The sequence below is a fragment of the Acanthopagrus latus genome, chromosome 13 (assembly GCF_904848185.1).
Source record: "Acanthopagrus latus isolate v.2019 chromosome 13, fAcaLat1.1, whole genome shotgun sequence".
Taxonomy (NCBI): domain Eukaryota; kingdom Metazoa; phylum Chordata; class Actinopteri; order Spariformes; family Sparidae; genus Acanthopagrus; species Acanthopagrus latus.
In genome coordinates, this window is record NC_051051.1 from 26,656,762 (window position 1) to 26,675,614 (window position 18,853).

The window sequence follows — 18,853 nt, forward strand, 5'->3', positions numbered from 1 at the left end:
CAAACAGCCACAGAGACGAGGAGACGCTGCATCTCCTGGATCTCAGCAGCTGTCCAGTTGTTCATCTTGACGTCTGCAGATGAAGTGATGGACTGACTGCTGTGATCAGCTGTTTCCTGGTTTTAAAACTCCCCGGCTGTGGGTCGCAGAACAGTGCAGGTCATTGACACCTCCGCCCACCTCACACAGAGGCCGGCACATTTCTTCCTCATTTTTAGATACCAGGCGAGGCGGAAATAAATGTTCCCTCCGAGGTGGAAAATCGGCGGACCAAAACAGACTCCCAATTTGCCGCCCTCTGTCTAAAACCGCGGACCAAGCCGCCAAAATGACGGGCAAATTGGCGGCTTGCTGCTCTGTCTAAAAACAGCTACTGTTTCATCAGGACTCACTCTCAGTTAGTTTCTTGGTTCTCCGTGAAGGTCCTGCGGTGGACAGATGTGGGTTCTGTTGTTGTTTTTGTCTCCGGACTCGAGTTGAAAGTGTTGTGAACTTATAGTTTGCATTGACAGACTCCGGAGGCATGTTGCATTGTGGGAAAGGCCCGCAGGAGCGTTTGACATCGAGTGTAACATGTTAACGTGTGTGTGTGTTCGTAGGAGATGATGTGATCTGCTGTGACACGCAGCTGTCAGCAGAGATAACGAACCAGCTGAGAGTCGAGTTCAGCGGGTCTCATTTCAAACACACACACAAACAAACAAACACACAAACAAACAAACAAACAAACAAATGTTGACATTATTTCATACTGAACATAAAATGTAAAACGTCTGTATCGTCTGGTTATATCATGAAGGACGCAGGTACAACCACCTCCATTTTGGGCCGCAGACGCGCGTGCACACACACACACACACACACACACACACACGCACACACACACTCTCCTGACCTTCTCTCTCTCAGCAGGTTTCTTGCCTCCCTCCTCTCCGTCCTCTGTTCTCGTCTCCTTCTCGCCTCGGTGACCTTTGTGTTCGCTCATCGAGCTCTGAGCTCCCTCAGGATTTTAAAACCGTGTCCGATTTTCTGGTAGACTAGTAGTTATAAATAAAAACAAATGATCTACAGTCAGGACAGAAAGCCGCGGCCGCAAGCTTGTACAACAGATGTTGTGGAAATCTAACAGAGGTCCTAACAGAGCTGCGTGTGGACACATAACAAGATCAAATACATGTTACAGAAATATACAACAAATAGCTCTGTATCAAAAGTTTAGTTTTGTCAGTAAAGGTAAAGTTAACATGGTTTAACATGAAACTGAGACTATAAACTTATTAATTGATCATTTTGCCTGTTAAAATAAAGAAATAGTGAAATAAAGAAGTGAAATATGTGAACACGATTCTTTACTCTATTTGAGGCATTATGAACATTATCTACAACCTGGGGAACAAAAACATAGAGAGGCAGAACAAACATGTCAAATAATTTCCTACATGAAAGTGTGAAGAATAAAAGGCCTCTGAAGTCAAAAGAAACAAAATAATGAAGAAGTTACAATCAGGAGAAGTTAAAACAAAACTAAATCTATGTTAGAATCTCCATTTGTTACCTCACAGAGAGGGTAAGTGTTCACGTGTCTTTGTTGATTGTTTTTGTCATTGGTTGATTGATTAGTTGTTTTATGGTTGATTGGTTGGTTATTTTGTTGTTGATGAAGGTAGTCAGTCATCCAGGTCATGGTAATAATTGTTAGTTCTGTATCAGAGACAGCTGGACTGGTTTCACCAACATCCACGAGGTCCTCAGGTCCTCGTGGATGTTGGATGTTGTTTTGTTGGTTGTTTTGTTGGTTGGTTGGCCAGCTGAAGTAGTATTGAAGATTCTATATATTAAAACTATATAATAATACATCAGTAAGACGTCTGTGGTTTGGGAGTGTTTCTTTCAGTGAATCTTTCACTCTTTTTGCTCTGTTTTTGGTCTCCACCACCTCCTGGGGGAAATATCTCTTTAATCACTTAATGCTCCTCCATGTTCACCAGCTCGTCTCTAAATGTGTCTGTCTGGATTTTTGCAGCCTTTTCTCCCAGAGAGGGAACCAGAACCAGAACAGTCAAGTCCAGTCTGGACAGATAAACAATTAGCAGAAAATATAAAACTGTCCTGCTGATATTAAAGACATTTGAACTAAGACACTGAGACACTTGATTCAGATACGGACTACAGATATCATAAGGTTTATCTCAGGATGGCGTCTGTTCAAGGATCGTAGTGAAGATGGTTAAAAATATGTTCTGAAGACATAAAGAAAGCTTTTTTTATGCAGCACACACACACACACACACACACACACACACAGTCTTACACAAGGTCACTGCCTCCCTGTGTGGCCTCCGGCCCTCTGGCAGCTCCAGTTTTATCTCTTTTCAGTGGAAATGTCAGTTTGGTTAAATTAATTTGGATTCACAAGAGAAACTAAGAGACTCACAGGAGGGACAGAGAACATGAAGACTAAAGTACAAACAGTTCGTTAATCAAGTTTTTCTTCCTGATGTTTCTTCAGTGTTTCTTCTCTCCTTCATCTGAGAAATGTTTCACCAAAGTTCTCATTTTCAACACCTGTACGAACCTGCAGGATCGATGACATCACAGCTAGTTTGGAGCCAATCATGGTCCAGTATGTAAGTTAACACCTGAGGCCTGAGGTCACAGACACGAGGGACCAGCAGCAGAGATCTTTAAGTCGTATTGTTTATTGACTCATCGATGTTCAGCTCCAAATCATGAGTCATCAATATATATGTCAAAGCTGAGTCATCAATATTCATATCCAAGTCAGTGATACTCCGGCATGAGTCAGCAGTTTCTAAACAGTAGAAATGTAAACCTGAGTCATCGTACAAGTCGTCAGTATGACTCAGCATTCAACGTTCAGGCATGAGTCGCTGTTCAGGTCCGTATCCAATCATGAGTCATCAATAAATACTAATAATAATCCAAGTCTGAGTCGACACGGACGACACGACCTGATTGGCTGCTCCTGCAGAAGTTTAGTCCAGGTTGATGTCTTCATTTTTGGACACCTGGAGAAACCATGGCAACCAGGCCAATCTCCTGAGGGCACAGGAAATGAGTAGTTTTCTAGTGTGTGTGTGTGTGTGTGCGTGTGTGTGTGTGCGTGCTGAGCATGAAGTCATCTACAGCTGATCGTGTGGAGGCTCCTGACAGATTGGAGCTCTATCTTTAGAGACAGACTCATCGCTCCTCTGTGACAAATATAATGATGCGTAACTCTGATAGATCAGGACACACACACACACACACACACACACAGTACAGGAGGTGTGTTGTGATAGATGTGTCGTGGAGCGATGGCAGCTGTTGGACACTGTTGAGTTTTTTGCTGTTCTTAATCACAGTTTCACGGCAGCTCGAACACAAACATGTCTGCTGGCAGCTTGTAATATTTCTCTGCATGTTGTGAGTAAACAAAAATCATAGTTCAGTTAACAGTTGATTAAGAGCCAGCGCTCCAGAGATACAAAGACATCATCATCATCATAAATTATCAGGTTTTCATGAAGGAAACGAAACATGATTTAAAGCAGATTTGTTGAATTAACATTGCAGAGTTTTAACAGTGAATTATGAGGCTGCTGTTAATATTATTATGATTGTTAAATTCAATCAGACTAAAGAAGTATTTCACGAGAGACGAGAGACAAAATGTTGTCCTGTTCAAAAAAGGTAAAAAACCTACAACACCCAGAATGCACTGCGCCACACCGGACCAGTAACTGATGATGATGGTTGTTGTTGTTTTGTTGTTCTTTCAGCAAACAGGAGCTCCTGAACATCTCCAATGTCCCCGTCACAGACTGCCCCCCCTCGCCCCCCCGCACCGCACCCCCCACCATGAAGGTAACACACACACACACACACACACACACACACACACACACACACACAGGCTTGTATTAAAGAGAGGCTTTTATTTCATAGAATCACAATTTCAGTTTTCAGCTGTCACCTGATGCTCATTTCCTGCACAGATGTTTCACATTAAAAGCATCCATAAGTCCCTTAAGTTTCATGTATTTAAAAGAATATTAGACACTGATAGAGATCCAACCTGCTGCTGCGGCTCTGGGAGAGAGAATGTCTCTGAATAAAATCTTTCCATGAGTGTTTTCATAAACAGCTGCATCAAGGAAACAAGATCTCAAACTCTCAAGTTTATTATATTACATTTTATTGGTTAAATGTGTTCATTACATTGGCAGCACTGTGAAGTAAACATGAAGGCAAGATAAAGTAATAGAATCAGCAGCAAACAAAGACAGAAAAGTAAAATATTTTACATTTTTAAAAGATATATTTTTCAGAATAAAGGAGAAACAAACAGAAAACTTAATCCAACTTAACAGATAAAAAAACACTTTTTTACTTTTCCTGAAGACACTCAAGCTTCTGATAAGACAATTTATTGTGTCTGTATGAAAACCATTCATCTAAACTTAAATCCTGAAAGCAAGTTTTAACGTCAGATAACCGTCTGAGTGATGTAAACCTCTGAACATACTGAGGTTAAAACTCAAATGAGTCCTCACAGAAATACGAGAGCATGAACACGTTCAAAACAAACCCGACATTAACGCTCGTCTCTCTCGTTCTGTCTCCAGTCGGCTCATTTCTTTGACATGATGGACAAGATGGAGGTAAGAATTTCAGCTGTGTCACAGAAACTCATCAGTTTGTTGAAAATTGTCTTTGCTGTTATGAAAGCTGCTAAGGTAACAGCTGTGTGTGTGTGTGTGTGTGTGTGTGTGTGTGTGTGTGTGTGTGTGTGTGTGTGTGTGTGTGTGTGTGTGTGTGTGTGTGTAGATTATGTTTTTCTTACCGGGCGACAAATGAACATTTAAAGATGTCGTCTGATAAACTTTTATCTTCTTTGAAAAGTTTCTCCTCCTCCGACAATAACAGACAAATTTATTCAATATTCATTTTGCTTCTGGCAGAATAAACGAAGTGATTCAGGAGAAACGGTGACAGAAATATTGATGTCTTCACACATAACATAAAAAACGAGAAACAGCTAAATGTCACAGTATTTTTCTTCCTTTGCGGATCGTCTCCCAGTGTTTTTGTAATCACACTATTCAGTGTTTTTTTCTTAAACTTAATGACACACTTTACATATTTTCCCTCTTAGTTTCAGTTCTGATCTGTTTTTAAATCCTGGTTCGGCAGTCGGCTCGGTGATGGAGTCAGATTCATTGGGTTTACTTTGTCCCTGAATGAGTCGTTAGTTCTGTTGTGGATCATTCTGGAAGAAGCGAAACTGCAGAACAAACCAACACTGACTGTATCCTCTAACAAGTGTCGTGTGTTTGCCGCCACGTGAGGTCGTCAGCCGGTAGAAATGTGTCTGCAGGCCTCAGATCATCTGAACACTGTCTTCTCTCCCCATCGCTGATGCAGCAGGTGCCAGAAGCTGCAGAGATGAAGACGATCCCTCAGAGACAGAAGGCACGTCTGTCCATCTGTCTGTCCTCATTCATCCTCATTTATCGCTTCATCTCATCGTTCGCTCGTGTTCAAACAGAGACAGATTCAGGGTCTCTGTGCCGTCAGAGGAGCCTTTAATATGAGAGAGAACCTGCAAGAGATTTAGTTCATGCTCATTACAGACTATTGATATTTGAGATTGGACTGATTAGAGACGGAGCTGGTAGCAGTTTTGTCTCTGGTGTATCTTGAGGGTAACTGTATTAGTTCAGTCTTGGACTTTGTCCTGCTGAAAGGAATTTTATCCATTTTCTGCCTCTTATTCGGGGTCCAGCAGTTCGTCCAGATGTTTATCGTACCTCTCTGGCTCCTCCTGGAGGATCCAGATGTTTGTTCTCCTTACACCTGGACATGCCTGAAAACCTCCACAAGAAGATTTCACAGGAAGATCTTGTTGAATCACCTCCTCCTGGGACATGAGCTCCTTCGGGATGTCTGAGCTCCTCAACCTGTCTCAGTCTGTAACTGTATCGTCCATCTTTCAGTCACTACCTGAAGCTTGTGAGATGAAATCTTCACTACAACCGTCTGGTCCAGTGTCTTCATTACTGCCACTGCTGTACTGATCCTCCTGTCAACCTGCAGCAACTCACTGGAGGACGTTTTCTGGTACTGAACACCGGTCTGAGAGTTGACTCTGATCCCGACTCCTTCATTCTCAGCTGCAGACCTCTTCACTGTGATTAGAACCCAACAGAATCACATCAACTGTGAAGAGGAATTATTCCTCAAACTTTCCTCTGACTGTTTGTGATTTCACATCCCAAGAAACAGTTTATGGTGTGAGAGGTCAGGACACTTGATATGTTTGTGTGTTTGTTGTGACTGGTCAGTTTGATCCATAGTCCGATCAGAGAGGTCTCAGGTGGTTCAGGTTCTTGAGAAAGAAAGATTCAAAGGTCCACACAAGGTTCTGCTGCTCCGTTACAGTTTCATCCAGATTCTCTTCTCCGGCCCCTCAACCTCACAAAGCACCATCATCATCATCATCATCATCAATCACGCAGTTCATTCACCTGTGTGTGTGTGTGTGTGTGTGTGTGTGTGTGTGTGTGTGTGTGTGTGTGTGTGTGTGCGCGTGTGTGTGTGTGTATTTTATTGTGTGTAACTTTTCTGTGTCTCTTTCAGGACGACTACATTCCTTATCCGAGGATCGAGGAGGTGAGAATGAACCTCAGCATCGTGAACATCTTAATGATCGATCGCAGACTCCTGTTACAGTGTGTGTGTGTGTGTGTGTGTGTGTTGCAGGTGTTGGAGAGGGGGGGGCCGTACCCTCAGGTCATCCTGCCTGAGTTCGGAGGTTACTGGATCGAGGATCCTGAGGCTCCTCCGCCTCCTGCACCTCCTCCCGCCTCTCTGGAGACCAAAGAGGAGGGTGAGGAGGGTGAGGAAGAGGGTGGAGTACTGGGAGGAAGAGAGGAAGACGACAGACCCCCAGGGGATTATGGGTATCAGCTGGAGGAGATTAGTGGCGCTGCACGGGCGTACAGGAAGCACTTTTTGGGCAGGGTGAGGATGTTAAACCTGCAGAGTCATCGATCAGTGCAGGAAACTTTACTGAAGCTGAATTTCTCCCCCTCCCCCTCTCTGTTTCTCTCTGTTTCTCTCTCCCCCTCTCTGTTTCTCTCTCCCCCTCTCTGTTTCTCTCCCCCTCTCTGTTTCTCTCCCCCTCTCTGTTTCTCTCTGTTTCTCTCTGTTTCTCTCTCCCCCTCTCTGTTTCTCTCTGTTTCTCTCCCCCTCTCTGTTTCTCTCTGTTTCTCTCTGTCTCTCCCCTCCTCCTTCCCTCCCTCCCTCCTCTCTCTCTCCCCTCTCAGGAACATTTAAACTTCTCTTGCTCATCCTGCAATCTGGGAAACCTTCTGCTGTCTGTGAGGCATGAAGAAGAGAAGGACCAGGAGACTCTACATGTCATCATCAGGTACACATTCACAACAACAACTCCCATGATCCCACACTTCATCATGATGTCATCAAACTATACTGCGGGACCCCAGCAGGGGTGGGTGGGTTCATGAAACCCCTGATTACCACTGCAGGTGCACGTGTTCAGGTACAGGTGTCACGTTCTGCCTCCAAACAGGCTCAGAGCTGCTGCCTTCGCTCACAGACCAGCAGAAATAAATAAATGATAACATATGATATGATAAAAATAGACGACTGTGCTCACTTCTGTTTCCACCTGCTCCAACCGACTCGCTGCCAAAGACTCACACACAAGCTGTGATCGACTTATTCCATTTTTTAAATGTGCGTCTGGGTTCTGAGACTGAAACAAACAAGGCAGGAGGAGATAAACTGAATACAGGAGTCATTTTAAGGTAATATTGTACAAAAACAATGATTTAATCTGGGAGGAAACACTGCAGAGTACAGTGTGGACCGGACTGGGTGGACCAGTAACACTGAGACACACACACACACACACACACACACACACACACACACACACACACACACACACACACACACACACTCGAGCCCTGGCAGAGGCCCCGAGGCCAGAGAATACTGAATAAAGGTCTGATGACATTAAGCTGCAACATGCTGCATTTGTTGTTCTTCTTTCTGTGTCTGTAAGTTCCAAGTTTTTTCTTTGGACCTGTCTGAAACACTTTTCGCTTGTTGCCCGTCTGGTTCTGGTTCTGGTCTCTGAGGTTTTGTTTCTTCTGTCCCTTCAGGTGTCGGTTGAAAAGCGTCTACCACAGATTGTCACTGACTGAGCTGCCTGAGATCCCCAGTGTGCCAGAGCTAGCCAAGGTACACACACACACACACACACACACACACACACACACACACACAGCTAAAGATAAAGCAGTATTAAAACATGAAAAATCAATGAATTACACTAAAATATAACACATATCACAAAAAATTGATTATTTGGAGTTTTCTCTGTACGTCACAACAGTTCTGGTTCATGTTGAGGCTTTGACATCGACCCAGGTGCTGGTTGTGGTGAAGAAGCGTCAGTCTAACAGTTTCATCCAGGGTCTCTGATTGGCTCTTTGTCCGGCCACTCACCTGCGACCAGCTTACCTTTATGAAACTACATGTTGACATAGTTTCTGCAAACCACAGATATGTTACATTTCTATGTTTCATACGTATCAGATCAGCAGAATGCTGCTGAGACTCTGTGTGAGACGACGTTCCAACAAGATGAAACTGCTGGATATTATTAAATGAGATGTTGGGACGTTTTCCAGCCATGTCTGTGGTGACATAAGACAAAATATGATGTATTCCTGAAACTTACCATGAGTGGTTTTTGTAACGAACACACGCACAGTTTTGTCACAGCATAGAACTGAAAATGAAGCTTGAAGAAGTGTAAAGTTGCATCATATCTGTGGACTGTGTTTGTTTCCATGAGTGAAAACATGGTTATGATTGTGTTTCTGTTGCTCCTGAAGCTGCTGTGTGACGAAGCAGCAGGTCTGAGGTTCAGTCCCGTCCTCTACCCGAAGGTGAGCTCAACACACAACACACAACACAACACAACAACACACAACACCTCAGAGGTGTTCTGTTTAACGACTAAAGAGATCATGTTGGACTGATGTTATCAAACCTGTCTGTCTGTGTCATCAGGCGTCTCAGCTGATAGTAAACTATGATGAGCATGAAGTCAACAACACCTTCAAGTTCGGGGTCATTTACCAGAGATTTGGACAGGTACCTACTCACAGGTCCAGTCTGTTTCTGCAGGAGATGTTTGATTTGATATTATAATGATTTAAAATCCCCGTTGTTTGTTCTGCAACATGAAAAGTCTTTGTTTGTGTGAGACGAAGCAACTCTGTGTGATGGTACGATCACGTCGTGGCTGTATGTCGTCACATGTCCGTCAGGTGTCCGAGGAGGAGCTGTTCAGGAACAACGAGGAGACGCCGGCCTTCACCGAGTTCCTGCAGCTGCTCGGAGACACGGTGGAGCTGCAGGACTTCAAGGGGTGAGGACGTAAACATCACACCTATACACAGCAGCCATGTTGACCTTAAACAGTCAGGTGAGCACAGGTGTTAGTCATCACACTCATTAAGACTCAGACAGAGTCAAGGTGCTGTTGATGTTGGCTCACTAGGTCTCTGCTACACTATATGGAATGGACCAGTTAGTTAAACCTGTGTTTACCTTCGATGTCATATAATATGGCTGCTGTCATCAGTTAAATGTGTGAAATCCACAGGCTGAACATATTCACGTTAAGTTCTCCAACATTAAATCATCATCTAATGTCTCACAGTTTAATCCTGAAGCTCTTCATGTGCTAACAACAGTTAGCGGTTGCTAACAAGTGTCTGAATGAGACTACAGAGGTTGTCGGGGACATTAAACGTCCTCACAGCAACACGGAGACTCATCTACTCACTAGTCCGTCTTTACAGGCCACTTTAGTTCCACACTGTTCTAACTCTGACTTTACAACTTGTACATTGATCAGTTTATAGAAAACCTGGATAGTAATTGTGCAGTAAGACTCTTAGTGGTGGAGACGTTTCAGTCATGTGACCGTGATGTCGTCTGTTTGTAGCCTAACATTAGCTTCTTACTGCTACACAGTTAATTTATGTTCATCTGTGGAGATTATCTGGATCAACAGAACCTGGACGGATCAGAAACTTGCATTTGTCACATATTATTTTCTGCAACAATCCAAAATGCAGTTCAGTGATTGCAGCAGGGAGACAGAAATCATCCGGAAAGCCAGAATTCTAAACAAGTCATATGAACGAGATGAATCGTGTCTTCTCTCGCTCTGTGCAGGTTTCGGGGAGGTCTGGATGTGTCCCACGGTCAGACGGGTTCTCAGTCCGTCTACACCGTCCACAGACAGCAGGAGATCATGTTCCACATCTCCACCAAGCTGCCCTTCACTGAGGGAGACACGCAGCAGGTGGGCAGCACCGAACATCGATAAACCATCAGGAGAGAGCAACATACATGACTCAGCACAACACAGCACGGCAGCATGATGCAGCAACACAGACGAGTCAGCGTGACACCATGTGGTTCAGCATGACTCAGCACAACACAGCATGGAGAACAGCATGGATGACATTATTGTGACATGATTAAAGCATTACATATTTAACATTTAGCAGAATGTGAGAGGATGACATGAATGTGCTGTGACATCACTGAGTCCATGTTGTCACGTTGTAACACGAAATAACGTGAACTGACAAGAAGCAAGAAGACAAGATCACCACAGCCGAGTCCTCAGAGCTACAACCTCATTTATAATAAGATGAAAAAGCATTTATGATCGCTTTTTAGAGACGCTAACATCATTTTTAGTCTGTTGTTGGTGAAGCCATCATTGATGTGAGCTTTCTGGAGAAGTTAACACCAACGTTAAATAAGCTAACACGATCGATCCAACTCATCAGCTAAACCTCTTTATTCTCATGACATTGAGACATCTGTTGTCATGGATACAGGGAGTCTCGTGTACATTGTAAACGCGAGACAAACATTTTTCTGTAACGAGGCTCCAGTAACGTTACATGTTGTAACACGTTGAGGTTCTCCTTCAGCTCCAGAGGAAACGCCACATAGGAAATGACATCGTGGCGGTGGTGTTCCAGGAAGAGGCCACGCCGTTCGTCCCCGACATGATCGCCTCCAACTTCCTGCACGCCTTCATCCTGGTGCAGGTGGAGGAGCCGTGCTCGGACAACACCTCCTACAAGGTACAGCAAAGCCCTGAAGTTTAGCGCTAATGTTAGCCTGCTTGCAAAATAATGTGATGCTGTGTTTCTGGCTGTTGTGACTGACAGGTGTCCGTCACAGCACGAGAAGACGTACCTCCGTTTGGCCCGCCCCTCCCACATCCAGCTGTTTTTAGGAAGGTGAGAGGAAGTGGAGGTTTGCGTCAGTCTGTGGAGTCATGAAGTATTTCTGAGTGTTTATATTTGACTTATTGTGTGTGTTCAGGGTCCAGAGTTCAGAGAGTTTCTTCTCACTAAACTCATCAACGCAGAGCTCGCCTGTTACAAGAGCGACCGCTTCGCCCGCCTGGAGGTAAAAACACCTGAAAACAACAGAGAGCAGAAACACTCTGTTAGAAGTGTTTGTGCCAGAAAAATAACATCTGTACAAGTCCTGTTCAACTTTACTGGCATTAAAATGTAAATGAAGTAACATAATGTAACTTTTTCACCTTGAATTAGATTTCACACATCAATAAACTCACTGAGATGAGGGAACAGGAAGTGAGTATTATAAACATAATACCTGATGGTGTGTGTGTGTGTGTGTGTGTGTGTGTGTGTGTGTGTGTGTGTGTGTGTGTGTGTGTGTGTGTGTGTGTGTGTGTGTGTGTGTGTGTGTAGGAACGAACTCGGGCTGCCCTGCTGGACAGCCTCCATGATGAGCTGCAGAGACGCTCCCAGTGCATGCTGGGATTGACCTCAGGTCTGGAGGAGGAGGGGCGAGCTGAGAACGGACACGCCCACGGAGGTCTGCTGGAGTCCATCAAGGTGTGTGTGTGTGTGTGTGTGTGTGTGCCTCCAGAAAACATGAATACTTTATTGATCCTGAGGGAGATTTAACCCTCCTGCATCTTATATGACTCATAAACTCGCAGCAGAATATGAGACGAGCTCAGAGAGCAGATGGAGGTCGTAGCAGTGCAGGTGAAGCAGAATTCAGGTGGTTCACAGGGTTGATGGTTCGATTCCCGGCTCCTCCTGTTGTTGGAGCTGAACCCAGACTTTGCTCCTGTATGACAGCGAGCAGGTCGACCCCGGGATGTCAGTGTTACTTCTCTTGGTTCTGACAAATGTAATCACATTACTTTAATGAGTAATGTGTCTGTTGGTAACACTTCCTCTCTCTCTCTCTCTCTCTCTCTCTCTCTCTGTCAGAGGGCGATGCGAGGGCGGAGCGTCTCCATGGAGACCATGTCGCGGGGCGGGGCCGGTCTGCCCACCAGTCTCAGTGGGGGGGGGCTGGCCCACATCAGCGCTGAGGTGAGCCGAGGTCAGAGGTCACGGAGGAGGACCGGAGGACTTTCTCTGTCACTCACTGATGCGTTCTGTGTTTCAGTACAACGTCAAATCTCCGGTGAAGAGACGCTCAGGGATCTTTCCTCGTCTGCTGAGTGTCGACAGTCAGACGGAGAGACACAACCCGAGGAGGTGACAGACAGACAGACAGAGGCTAACAGTTTCCACCTGCTTCCAGTCTTTGTGCTAAGCTAAGCTTTGTTCTTCTTCAGTCTCCTCAGTGAGCAGAGGAGCTTCGACAGCTGCCACCCGACACTGGAGGTGAGGTCAGAGCTGCCGTCCAATCCCAGCTCTCCAGAGGCGGGACAACGGGACAGGTGTGAGGCTGAGGCTTCTTTCTTTTGTTTGTTTGTTTGTTTGTTTCTTTCTTTCTTTCTTTCTTTCTTTCTTTCTTTCTTTCTTTCTTTCTTTCTCTCCATCTGAATCCCATTTTGTGACAAACGGACCTGTAGATGTTGAATGTGCCTTCACATCCATTATTATAAATAACTAAAAACTACTGACTTGCAGGTGTTTTATAGGAAGTGAATCCTCTCATGTTTTCGTGGAGATTTAGTTAAAAACACTGAATGAAAATATTAATTATATATAAAAAAAACTAAATGAAACATAAAAAAAACTAAAGTCATATTTTTTGGTCGGGCTCGCAACACATTTGATGAGTTTGTCTCAATAGAAATTTAAAATCTGTGCAACACTTTTCATTAAACCTCCTGTTGGTGACATAGTTGAGTCTTGAGTCTCATTCCCGACCCGTCAGTACAGACACGCTGGGATGGTGGTCGACCCGACCTGCAATCACAAAGCTTCAGTATTACTGCTGCCAAACCCTTCAGTCGTCTCTATGGTAACAGGAAACTTTCCTCTGGCCTGAGGGTGAAGAATACGTCATCTCTGGTCATCGTCAGGTCCACACGTCCAGACAGAATCCAGCTCGATGTCAGTGAATTGTTCTGTTGTGTTCTGCAGGATCCAGATGAAGAAGGAGAGCAGTAAGATCTCCAGGTCGACGTCCAGCACCTGCAGCTTCAGCGTCCCTGCTGACGAATCACACCTGGTGAGTCGACGCAACACGAACTGCAGCAGAAGAAAACGACACTTTTAATTAATCTGTGTTATTATCAACGTGTCCTCGCTCTCTCTCTCTCTCTCTCTCTCTGCAGCTCGCCCAGGCTGTGACGGTCGAAGGTCAGAGTTCAACTCCGCTCATCGTCTGTCGCAGCCCAACAGGTTCACTTTGACTTCCTGCTTCATTTTAGAATATAACAAGACAAGATATTGTTTCATCCCAGGACGGCTCCACTTGTTCCTGCTCACTGAGCTGTTAATAGCTGATTCTCCTGAGTTCCCACCGACTTCACTGTCAGTTCAAGAGTAAATTAATGCAGCTGAGACAAATTTATAGAAGAGATTCTAGAACATGATGTTCCAGAAAAACAACTCATAACAAATATTCAAATGTGGGTACTTCTTCTGCTGTTCACTTCACTTCACTGATCTCAGAGCTGTGCAGGTTTCACAGAGTTGTTCAGGCTGGATCCAACATGGCCGCCCCTCTGATGTGTTTGTAGCTTCCTGTTCGTGTCAGAATAAACTGTACGTTTTCTTTTCTTCTTCCAGAGTTGAAGAATAAAAACTCTCCCAGGTCGAACCTGAAGTTTCGTTTTGATAAGCTGAGTCACTCGGCTGCAGTAAGTCTGAGCGTCACCATGCAGCTGAACCATCTTCAGTGTTTTTATCTGAGTGAAGATGTTCAGCTGTTTGTGTTCAGATCAGATTCTCGTTAATCTTCGTGTTTCGGGCAGATTAACAGCTCCGATGTTTTCTGATCTGATTCCTCTGTGTGTCTGCAGCAGGGCCACTAAACTGTGAGGACGGCAGTGGGAGGTGTGTACAGTATCATGTCTGCTCTTACATATAAATATATATAAATATATCATATATGTGATGTTTATAAATCTGTTAAAATGCTGTAAGAAAAACAACAAGCGCTGCTACAGTGCACTCCTGTTTTTATTCTCTTACTCAGTGAATGTTGATGTTTTACTGTCAGACTGAATCAGTTCAGTCTTCAGACTTTTGATTCCCTGGTTTTCGTCTCTCAGGCTACAAACATGTTTTTCTGCTGGTGGAAATAAAAACCTGCAGACGCGACTCGGAGCTGAATAGATTTTCCATATTTGTATCTACAGTTAAATGTCAGAATCAAACATCACTTAAATATAATTATTTATGTTATTTATTTGAAAGGGACACTGAATCAGATTATAGCTTCAAGCTAACTAGCATCTGTGGTCGTTTCTGAGGTGAAGGTGAGGAGACAGAAGGCTGCGTACATGTCCACATCTAACACTGAGCCTTAACAAAGTATAAAGTTAGATGAACAGAGACACACTGCACATGAATCCACATCACGTGATCTTCTCACATAAGAGCAGTTCTGACCGACTTCAGAGGAAGGTGACGGGTACAGACTCATACTGAGGAGGTTCTGGATGTTCTGACAGAATCAAACACACAAAGAGAAAAGCACATCTCTTTCTATTGGATGTGCAAATGACTGCGGATGTTTTATCTCTGGAAAAAAAAGCAAATTGAACCTACGAATGAACAAATATAGTGCTGAATCCAAACTAAATCCAAATGTTAAAACTCAAAGCTGAAGTTTTATTTTTAACTCTCACTTTTTATTTTCTAAGATCACAACGACATCAGCCTCCACACACGGAGGAGGAGGAGGAGCAGGAGGAGCAGGAGGAGGAGGAGGAGGAGGAGGAGGAGGAGGACTTTAATGTGAACTCGCTGATGAAGATAAAAAGGGAGAAACACTTCAACATTCCTTGACTGCTGCAGAAACATCTGAGAGAATCAGACCTGCAGGACTGTGTGCACGCCAACACACACACACACATGCACACACACACACACACACACACACTGAGGCTGAAGCTTTTACACTGAGGCAGGTTGTTTTAAAATTAAAGGGCCACTTCACTCATTTTACATGTGACAGGTTGTTTACGGGTCGCGTCTCAGTCTGTGATGATGTCACAGTGATGTCATCAGGGGGCTTGACCTCAGAACTAACACTCAAACATTAACATCCCGTGTTGATGTTTTTTTGTCGTGTGTCATCGAGGCTGTCATCGTATGGAAGGGGGCGTGGCTTCATCTGAACCGGACACGTGATGGAGGGTCCGGTGCTGATCCGGGATGTGTTCAGGTTGTTCTGCCTGCAGTTTACATCCTGGTGATCCACAGTCGTATTAACAATCCTCATTTATTTGTGGATCAGCAGCAGATTTATGTGGTTAAAGGCTCATTACGCCAGTTTTCCACATTAAAGTGTGTTTACAGGTGTTATAAATTCTTCTGTGGCTCCAGAAGAAGCTGCACGTCATCTGACAGACTGCCTCCTGTGATGTCACTCAGTGGCTCTGTTGCATTGTGGGTAATGCAGGCGGTAGGTTTTGAGGAAGAAGAAGAATGTGTGATATCTAGTTCACTTGTTTTGAAACTGTCAGTAATGACTCCAGATGAAAAAACAGCTGCCTACATTACCCACAGTGCATCTCAGACACTTGTCAGTCAGGAGTGCAGTGAAGGCTTGCCTCCATGCCGCCTTTGTTTGTTCACACTGAACCAAGCAGCACCGCAGAACCAAGAGTGCTGACAGTAACTACAGGAACTCAGTGATGGAGGAGACAGAGACAGATCGTCCACCAGCAGACCGACACACAGACGCCGTCTCGTCTGTTACTTCCTCCGCTGGAGGACCAGAGGCAGGATGAATCCGTCCTCGTCTGTAACTAGTGAGGTGGAGTGTCGGAGCGTGAAGCTTCATCTGGAGCCACAACAGACTTTTTCACACATGCAGTCCTTCATCACAACACCTGTAAACACACTGATATTATGATAGTATTGTGATTGGGAATCATTTATTTTGAATCCACTAACCTGAAAAACCAAAAAAATTAATTTAGAAATGTTCTGCTGTGTAATCAGCAAAGTAACGAGTAAGTAAAGTTTCTAACTAAATGTGGTCGGTGGAAGTTTAAAGTAACAGCGCTGCGTTTGAAACAGCTGTTTTACTCAGACAGGAAGTTGAAGTTTGTCTCTGGTCGTGGTTCTGGTGAACTTTATCCTTCATGTTGTTCTGATCCGTCCGACCATCTGCTGAATGTTGCGTCTTCATTACTTTCTCTGCATTCGTCCCAGAACCCGAACACGTTCATTAACTCATCAGTCACAGCTGAGACTCTGACAGCAGTTTGTCTCTTTCATCACAGCCGAGTGTCGAGCCAGGTTTCATATCAGAGATCAGAAATATCAACACAAACACCAAACTGAGTCCAATATCATGTCGACCGGGTCGGACCGGCGCTGTGCTGAGAGTGACGACTGTTCCGCTGCAAGAAGAAGAAGCTTCACTGCCGTTTGATGCAAAAACCGACAGGACGCAGATGTTTATTTTGCACTAAGATGACACAAAACTCTGTGGATGTAAAATACTGACGTCGTTATTAAATATGTAAAGAACTCAATATTAAATCTACTGTCAACGTCTTGATGCACTGAGAGCACGAAGGTGTTCCTCCTCCACTCGCTCCCACGTCAGCTGTTCGATTCTGTGGTGACATTTTTGCACAATAAGAGTAAATCATTTATTTTGAAAGGGGACGAAGGAGGAAGTAGCATAAATACAAAGATGTCGCTGTTTGTTTTTAATGTTCTGCATCATTCTGTGATTCTGAAAGTGATAAAATTTCTGCAGGACGACACTTTTCTACTTTGTGTCTGTCTGTCTGTGTGTGTGTGTGTGTGTGTGTGTGTCTGTGAGTGTGTGTGTGTGTGTGTGTGTGTGTGTGATTCCTTTTCCTGATACATTTGTTTCTACATTAATAAATTCAAAGCCAGTAAAACATTTCAATAAAATGTTAAATAAGATTAACCAACATAATTCTTTAAGTTTTGTGTTTCAGTCAGACTTTTTATTTTGTCATCACAAGAAACCAGGTGACTCAGAGAAGTCGGTCACGCAGGTGATCAGGTGTGAAGTGAAAATAGGAAGAAAAATAGGGAACAATTATTTAAATTATTGATTGACCTGCCAATCATTGTGTCAGTTGTCCATAAAATGTAAAATAAAAGTGAAAAATGTTCTCGGAGCTTAAAGTGACGTAATTAAATGTCTTCTTTTGTCCAACTAACTGTCCAAAACACAAAGAAACTTAACTTACTGTCAAATGACAAAGAAAAGCAGCAAATCATCACATTGAAGGAGCTGAACCAGCAGAAGTGTCATGGAAGAGGGTTTAAGTAAAGTTCAGTGTCAATACAGGCGATCAGTAAATATCAGAATACATTTGTGAAGTATAATAATCCTGTTAGTGACGTTCTGTCAGCGCTGTGACCAACTGAACACCCCTCGCCTCACCCTCAACACAAAAGGCCGCTGTTAGAAACATGGAGGTCTGTGTGGAGGAGGAGCTGCTCCCTCTGCAGACTCCTCCTCCAGTTCAGAGGTGATTATTAAACCGCCGAGAACATCAACACAAGTGTGTTTCATCTAGTGAATCCTGAGAATTAAAGAGTTTCTATTTTCTGTGGATGTCAAAAGAAAGACGAGTTCACTGTCAGACTGATCCGAGTTCATGAGGTCGATGATTTTTAGTTAAACAAACTGATCTGATACGAGTTTTGAACCTTGAGTATCTGATAAAGATCATGACATTGAACGCATCACAGATCCTCAGACATGTTGGTGGATGTTGGTCAGCTCGTCAGCGCTCTCTGCTGGAGCTTCTTCATGTCTCTGCTCATGTTCAGGTTCACAAACTTCTCGTCTTCATGTTGGAGACTCAGAACCGTCACATATTGATCAGCTGACTGTCGGGTCGCCGGGCTCCAGTTCAGCTGCAGCTGATCAATCTTTTCATCATCAGTTAACCTGCTGAATGTCCCTCAGTTTATTATATTTATTGATTTTTCCTTCTTTAAATCTTTTTTATTAAGACATGTTTGCCAGTTATTGTTTTTATTGATCTGTTTGTCTTTGCTTCATACTCTCTTTATTGTCATCACCATGATCAACAGATCAATTTGTAAATTGATAAAACAATGAAACTTAGTGTCACTAACTCTAACTCATCTATATCTCTTATTATCGGCAGCTGTATTCGTCACACATGCTGCCTGTCGACTCTCAGGTTCATCTGAGCGACTCAGTGATGAATAAACAACTCTACGTCACGTCGACGATCATGTGATTGATTGAGGTGTCTGTAGTTTAGAGGCGTATTGATTAATCCAGGAGGGCC

At 43.9% G+C, this 18,853-nt stretch overlaps 1 protein-coding gene across 4 annotated transcripts in view; it reads left to right on the top strand.

Moving 5' to 3' along the window:
* Positions 1–17,484, top strand: part of LOC119030909 (rap1 GTPase-activating protein 2-like) — a 40,167-nt gene extending 22,683 nt beyond the window's left edge. For 2 of the 4 annotated variants that reach the window (XM_037118865.1, XM_037118867.1), the window contains 23 exons: positions 3,783–3,867; positions 4,629–4,664; positions 5,428–5,475; positions 6,643–6,675; positions 6,766–7,026; positions 7,332–7,435; positions 8,196–8,274; positions 8,934–8,987; positions 9,112–9,195; positions 9,372–9,472; positions 10,288–10,417; positions 11,061–11,216; positions 11,304–11,375; positions 11,461–11,547; positions 11,859–12,005; positions 12,393–12,497; positions 12,574–12,665; positions 12,746–12,850; positions 13,503–13,590; positions 13,697–13,763; positions 14,154–14,224; positions 14,387–14,420; positions 15,233–17,484. In XM_037118865.1, coding sequence (XP_036974760.1) covers positions 3,783–3,867; positions 4,629–4,664; positions 5,428–5,475; positions 6,643–6,675; positions 6,766–7,026; positions 7,332–7,435; positions 8,196–8,274; positions 8,934–8,987; positions 9,112–9,195; positions 9,372–9,472; positions 10,288–10,417; positions 11,061–11,216; positions 11,304–11,375; positions 11,461–11,547; positions 11,859–12,005; positions 12,393–12,497; positions 12,574–12,665; positions 12,746–12,850; positions 13,503–13,590; positions 13,697–13,763; positions 14,154–14,224; positions 14,387–14,398 — 2,017 coding nt within the window. In that variant the 3' untranslated portion in view covers positions 14,399–14,420; positions 15,233–17,484. The remainder of the gene's footprint in view (positions 1–3,782; positions 3,868–4,628; positions 4,665–5,427; positions 5,476–6,642; positions 6,676–6,765; positions 7,027–7,331; positions 7,436–8,195; positions 8,275–8,933; positions 8,988–9,111; positions 9,196–9,371; positions 9,473–10,287; positions 10,418–11,060; positions 11,217–11,303; positions 11,376–11,460; positions 11,548–11,858; positions 12,006–12,392; positions 12,498–12,573; positions 12,666–12,745; positions 12,851–13,502; positions 13,591–13,696; positions 13,764–14,153; positions 14,225–14,386; positions 14,421–15,232) is intronic. The other 2 variants (XM_037118866.1, XM_037118868.1) reach the window with 1 other exon arrangement.
* Positions 17,485–18,853: the final 1,369 nt, after the last annotated feature.